This window comes from Nicotiana tomentosiformis, chromosome 2 (genome assembly GCF_000390325.3).
Source record: "Nicotiana tomentosiformis chromosome 2, ASM39032v3, whole genome shotgun sequence".
Taxonomy (NCBI): Eukaryota; Viridiplantae; Streptophyta; class Magnoliopsida; order Solanales; family Solanaceae; genus Nicotiana; species Nicotiana tomentosiformis.
Window position 1 is genome coordinate 179,627,157 of NC_090813.1, and position 6,817 is coordinate 179,633,973.

Here is a 6,817-nt window from a genome sequence, read left to right on the forward strand (position 1 = left end):
ATTCAACAAATCTCCACCTTCGCAAGATTTCACTCATACTTAATGTGATTCATGCATGACATCACATTAAGGCCATTTTCCTTCTATAAATAAGAAGAATTTTATTCATTTGTAAACATCTCTTACTTGCCTTCTTATCTCCTAAGGCATTTGAATCTTCTTTCTCTCTTGTAGTATTTCACTTATTTTTTGGAGTGAAATAAAGTTTGAGTTGATTATGTCCGAGGACTAGGCAAAAATCAAATTTTGCCGAACCTCATAAACTTCTAGTGTTCTTTTTATTATTGTCTCATCTCTTGAACTTCTAAACGTCGCTTAAACTATTCCTGCGTCATTTTTTTTAATTATTAGATATATTAAAATTTAATATCTTTATATCTATATAACCTTTTTGTAATAGCGATAGAAAGGTATAACTAGGGGTGTCAATGGTTCGGTTCGGCTGGTTATTTTATAAAATTTGTACCATACAATTTTTTTGGTTATTTTATTACGTATAACCAAAAATAGACTTTTCGAAACCGTCCCAATCATGTCGATTTTTCTTCAGTATTGGTAATGTTCGGTTAATTTTCGGTATTATTTTAAAATGTCCGGTAAAAATTACTAGTAGAAGTAGAATGCAATAACATACATACTTTTATATGACTTCGCAAAATTCCCTAGACATTTTTATTGTTTAAATGGTGATGAATTAAGAAAACATCAAAGATGGCCATAGTATTAGATCCATCAACTATTCTACAGCAACATAAAAAAAACTAAGCAAAGACAAAGAAAATATAAATCACACGAATGAAAAGATATTAACCAAGTTGGGATTCAAGAATAAAGTATATGGAAGATTAAATATTCAAAAAGATAAATTTAAATCATACGAAAGGAAACATATTCAATACATTGTAGTTTGCTACTCATAATTGCTAGAATATTTTGTGTCTTGCTAGCGAATATGCTGAAAATAATTTATTTTTAATAGGAGTAGCATAATAGTTTTGGGAATTAGAATTTTAAGTTTAATTACTCGTTGGCTTTTAACCATTTTTATAATTCCAATGCCCAAAAATAAATAAATTAATGCTTTATTATTTTTAAATTTAATATATAAATATATTTTTTACATATAAATTTATTTGGTACTGTTCGGTATTTTTCGGTTTATTTTCACAAAATAAAACCTACCTTAATTATCGGTACGATTATAAATTTATATAAAAATCTACGATTTTATTAAAATAAATCTAAAAATCAATTCGATACGATACGATTCAATCAATTTAGTTGATTTTTAAATATTCATTGACACCCCAGATATAACCACGTGAACAGGGTTGTATTCTTAAGCTAATGTAATGAGAGTCAATCAGTTGTCATACGAATCGCCTCCCGTCAATCACAAACCCCTTTTCACTTTCCTTCCCCAAACCCCATGAGAGAGAGAGAGAGACACTTCACGTAGATTTTTTTTTGGAAAGCTCATATATATAGAATTAGAATGGACTATTCTGTTTAGAGTTAATTGATGATAACAATGATAAAGTTCATTTAATTACATAAGAGTAATGTCAAACATTAACAAGATGACAGGATATTTATTGTGCATGTACTATTTCTAGTTCTACAATACAAAATTAAACTTTACTTACTACAACTATGAGCCCGTTTGGTTTAGCTGATGGTAAATAACTAATAAGCTTGAAGTGATGAATTTGATTTTTTTTTAAAAATAAGCATTTATGTGTTTGGATAGACGTGCTGAAACTGATAATAAACAATTAATGTGTTTGATAGAAAAAAGCTAATAAGCTATTCTTTTTTTAAAATGATTAAAGTTACGAAATTTACTTTGGAAAAAATATTTTGTGAATTAAAAAATATTATTAAGAATAAACTAAGTAAAAGTCTTGGTCAAACTAAAAGTACTTATAAGCTGAAAAGTCATAAGTTAGAGGCGACCAACTTATGACTTACGAGTTATACTTATTTTAACTTATAAACACTTGACTTATAAGTACTTTTGATGTTTGTCAAACGCGTAAATAAGTCAAAAAGTACTTATAAGAGAATAAAAAATTAAATTTGACTATCACGGTTGAGCCAAGTGGAAAGGATCCATATTAAATGCAAATAGCCTACACATATTGACTTTTTCAAACATGTAAAAGAGACTGTTGGATCAAGATGTTTGCAGTGTATCGAATACAAAAAAAAAAATCTGAGTTTGTCCATCAATTTAATGAGTCTACTTGTTTTAATGATTCTAGGAATTTTAGCTTTTGATTTTTAGCTTGATTTTGTCATTTTAGCTTAAAACAAGTGTTAAAAAGTATTTTTTTTAACTTTATTGACTTAAAAGTTATTTTAGCTTAAAACACTTATAATAAAATAATCCAAACGGGATGATGTCTGTGTGGCCAGCGGAGAACTTGAAAAATCTGTTAGTTTCCGTCACTGTTTAGTATATTTTTGGTTTAAGCATTTGGTATACTATTTTGCTGACCAATTCGGATTCGCACATGAAAGGTCCACTGAGAAAGTAAAAGTGTGTTTAATAAAAATTCTTTACATTGTTAATAATCTTTGATTTTTGGTTATATCTTCTCAAAACTAGGGGCAGGTTTTTGTGCTTTGATCTTAATTTGGAAAGTTGGACTTCCTGATTCATCATACAGTCAACTTATAATTAAATGCAACGCGTCAAGAAAGAACAGGACGTTTTCTCAAACATCACATAGAAGCAAGAAACGTGTTGCCAATGCCAATAGATCACTCCTTTTAGCCATTCTTCAATTGCTACTGTTCTCTTTGCTATAGTTATGGGCAGAATTAGTGGCAATCTTCTCTTTGCTCTTGCAGTTATCTTTCTGCTTCATGATCATACTTCAATTGCTACTGTTCCCAGTATTAGCACTGATGTAGCTGCTCTTCTTGCTTTGAAATCTCACATTTCTTTTTATCCTAACAATATATTAGCAAGAAACTGGTCTTCTTCCACCCCAGTTTGCAGCTGGATTGGAATCACTTGCAGCTCCAGCCATAATCGAGTCACAGCTTTAAACATTTCTAGCATGCAACTTCATGGTACCATTCCTCCACATCTTGGAAACCTCTCATTTCTTGTTTCCCTCGACATCAGTAACAACACTTTTTATAGAGAATTGCCAGAGGAATTGGCTCATTTGCAGAGGTTGAAATTGATTGATGTCACGAGCAATAACTTCACTGGTGTCATTCCATCATTTTTAAGGTTGTTACCATACCTTCGCATTGTGCGCCTTTCGAGCAACCAATTTTCGGGAGAAATACCATCTTCCCTTTCCAATCTAACAAAGCTGGAAGTATTGAACATACAGGGAAATTATCTCGAAGGAGATATCCCTCAAGAACTTGGTCATCTTCGTTACATGACTATTTTAGACCTGCAATACAACTGGCTTACTGGCTCTATACCACATCAATCTTTAACATTACGACAATGCAGGTCATTGCTCTTACTAGTAACAATCTTACTGGTAAGCTTCCAACAACTATATGTGACCATCTTCCAAACTTGGAAATGCTTTACCTTTCAACAAACTACCTAGAGGGTGTCATTCCACCAAACATCGGAAAATGCAGAAAGCTTCAATTCTTGTCACTGTCTGTCAATGAGTTCATTGGAACTATACCAAGAGAGCTAGCTAACTTAACAGCACTTAGAATATTAGAACTCCGAGAACAACACTTGGAAGGTAGTGCTCTCTCTGTTTCAATTTATGTGTTTGTTTCAAAAAGAATGCATCTTTCTATATTTAGTAACTCCAATATTCCATATGGCATATTCAAGACCAAAAGATTTAAGGGTATTTTGGTACAATAACACATCTTTAGTTTAAGACATAAGATTCAAACGTTTTCCTTACTTTCCTTAAACTTTGTACCTAGTCAAACTAAGACGCATAAAGTGAAACAGGGAGTGATATTTCTTAACAAGAAATCTGAAATTTCTTCCTTTTTTCTCTCAGTCGAACTGGTACTCATATATTTCTAATAATTGACAGGAGAGATACCAGTGGAGCTAGGTAACCTTAGGAAACTCCGGGCACTGTTATTATACCAAAATATGTTTACTGGTACCGTCCCTTCAAGCATTTTCAATATGTCGGAACTGCAGCACCTAGGACTTGGAGGAAATGAGCTTACCGGTACTTTACCTTCAGATTTAGGCCGTGGAATGCCCAGCCTAGAAGAATTTAGTTGTGCACAAAATCACTTTAGTGGTTTTGTCTCTGCCACTATCTCAAATTCTTCAAGACTCACAGGTCTTGAACTCTCATTCAACAGTTTCACAGGTCCAATTCCTAAATCACTTGGTAACTTAAAATACCTTGAGTTTCTCAACTTGTGGGGGAATAATTTTTCCAGCGATTCATCAATGAGTTTCCTGATATCTTTGACAGACTGTAGGAATCTAAAAGTACTCTGGTTTGCTGATAATCCGTTGGGTGGTGTTTTTCCATCATCTGTTGGAAATTTCTCTAACTCTCTCCAAAGTTTTGTAGGACAGGATTGTCAACTGAAGGGCGTCATTCCTGAAGAAATTGGTAATCTTACTGGAGTGACAAAGATGAGTCTGTCTAACAATGAGTTGACTGGACATATCCCGAATACTATCCAAGGCATGCTGAGTCTTCAAGAACTTTACCTACAAAATAACAAGTTAGAAGGAACCATACCAGATGTTATATGCAATTTAAAGAAACTTGGTGCATTAAACTTGTCAAGAAATCAGTTTGCTGGTTCTGTGCCACCATGCTTAGGAAAAGTTACCAATTTGAGGAATATTAATCTAGCTTACAATAGACTGAACTCAAGCTTACCTGCAGCCTTGGGGGACCTTCATGATCTCATAGAATTCAATGTTTCATCCAATTTATTAGGTGGGCAAATTCCTATGGAGATTGGAAATTTAAATGCGGCAACACTTATTGATCTGTCAAAAAATGATTTTTTTGGGAAGATTCCTATCACTCTAAGGAGTCTGGATAAATTGACTAAACTTTCACTAGCACATAATAGATTAGATGGACCTATTCCAGATTCATTTGGAAAAATGTTGGCTTTGGAATTCTTGGATTTGAGCTATAACAATCTTAGCGGTGAAATTCCAAAGTCACTAGAAGCTCTTGTGTATCTCAAATATTTGAACATCTCATTTAATGAACTTAGTGGAGAGATTCCCACTGGTGGTCCTTTTACAAATGCCACAGATCAATCTTTCTTGTCCAATGATGCACTCTGTGGTGATTCCAAGTTTCATGTGTCACCATGCGTCATAAAATCTACCAAGACAAAAAAAGCAATCTTGGCTTTGTACACCCTTTTGGGAGTGGGCCTGCTGTTTCTTGCATTAGCCTTCGCATATGTATATTTAAGAATGCGAATGCTAAAGAAGAATGCAGGTCAAGCAGAAGTGTTCCCGGTAAAAGGGCATGAAAGAATTTCCTATTATGAACTTGAACAAGCAACAGAAGGATTCAATGAAAGCAACTTACTTGGTAATGGGAGTTTCAGCACGGTTTACAAAGGAACACTTAAGGATGGAACCCCTTTAGCAGCAAAGGTTTTCAATGTGCAATTGGAGGGTGCATTCAAAAGTTTTGATACCGAATGTGAGATGCTACGCAACCTTCGCCACAGAAATCTGACCAAAATCATCACCAGCTGCTCCAACCTTGATTTCAAGGCCTTAGTGTTGGAATACATGCCCAATGGGACACTTGATAAATGGTTATACTCTCACAACTTGTTCTTGAACTTATTTCAGAGATTAGATATAATAATAGATGTTGCATCTGCAATGGACTATCTCCATAATGGCTTTTTAGCACCAATGGTGCATTCTGACTTGAAGCCAAGCAATGTCTTACTAGATCAAGAAATGGTTGGCCATGTCACTGATTTCGGCATTGCAAAATTACTAGGTGCAGGGGAGGTTTTTATTCAAACAGGGACGATTGCAACCCTTGGATATATAGCTCCAGGTATTAGAACTTTTTAGGCTTTCTCATATCATTAGAATTCCCAACACAATTCTTTCCCCTAGATATAAATCGATACTCTCTGTTTTAGCATATTCCTTGCTAACTAGGAAGCTTTTCTGATCATTTTCCACTGTGATTGCAGAGTATGGCCAACATGGAATAGTATCCACGAGTTGCGATGTCTATAGTTTCGGCATCCTGATGATGGAGACATTTACAAGAATGAGACCAAGTGATGAGATATTTACTGGAGACTTGACCATACGACGTTGGGTTAGTGATTCTTTTCCAAGTAGAATTCATAAGGTGGTGGATGCTAATTTGGTACAACCAGGGAATGACCAAACGGATGCAAAGTTGCAGTGTGTGTTATCTATCATGAAATTAGCTTTGAGCTGCACCTTAGTGGCACCTGATGCAAGAATTAGCATGGGAGATGCTCTTTCTGCACTTAGAATGATCAGGCTTGAGTTTGTCAGTAGTCTACACTAGGTGTAATCAAATCATCGGCTCTCAGTTGTTGCTTGATTACATATGGCAATTGCGTTAAGCGTTCAAGTCGGCACAAGCAAGCTCGTTGAATCATGAATTGTACTCCTTTCTTGATATACGTAGTTATGATATATGGAAGTATAAAATGATTTTAAAGGGGTGAGAGAAGAGAAGAAATTAATGTGAAGCTGCAAGTGTTTACATAATTTAGAAGGAATGTCTATGAGATATATGATTGTTGTGTTGGCAAAGACGACAAATATTTCTACAAAAATTTGAATAAAAACTAAGCCAATTGTCTG

The 6,817-nt window shown here is 34.3% G+C and overlaps 1 protein-coding gene and 1 long non-coding RNA gene across 2 annotated transcripts; one reads left to right on the top strand and one right to left on the bottom strand.

Annotated features, from left to right (window-relative positions):
- Window positions 1-2,529: 2,529 nt before the first annotated feature.
- Window positions 2,530-5,670, bottom strand: LOC138906767 (uncharacterized). The gene is made up of 2 exons (XR_011414410.1): window positions 5,535-5,670; window positions 2,530-4,684 (listed from the first exon to the last, which is right to left on the bottom strand). It is a non-coding gene; the product is annotated as an uncharacterized lncRNA (long non-coding RNA).
- LOC104119900 (receptor kinase-like protein Xa21) lies at window positions 3,476-6,817 on the top strand. Its single transcript, XM_018778882.3, has 3 exons — window positions 3,476-3,731; window positions 4,041-6,023; window positions 6,166-6,817. The coding sequence occupies exons 1-3, from the start codon at window positions 3,476-3,478 to the stop codon at window positions 6,513-6,515; spliced, it is 2,589 nt and encodes an 862-aa protein (XP_018634398.1). The 3' UTR covers window positions 6,516-6,817.

Bases quoted from the DNA above. Each gene is read 5' to 3' on its own strand.
- LOC104119900 (XM_018778882.3), top strand. From the start codon at position 3,476: ATGCAGGTCATTGCTCTTACTAGTAACAATCTTACTGGTAAGCTTCCA. The intron at 3,732-4,040 runs GTAGTGCTCTCT...AATAATTGACAG, and splicing joins CCGAGAACAACACTTGGAAG to GAGAGATACCAGTGGAGCTA. The intron at 6,024-6,165 runs GTATTAGAACTT...CTGTGATTGCAG, and splicing joins CCTTGGATATATAGCTCCAG to AGTATGGCCAACATGGAATA.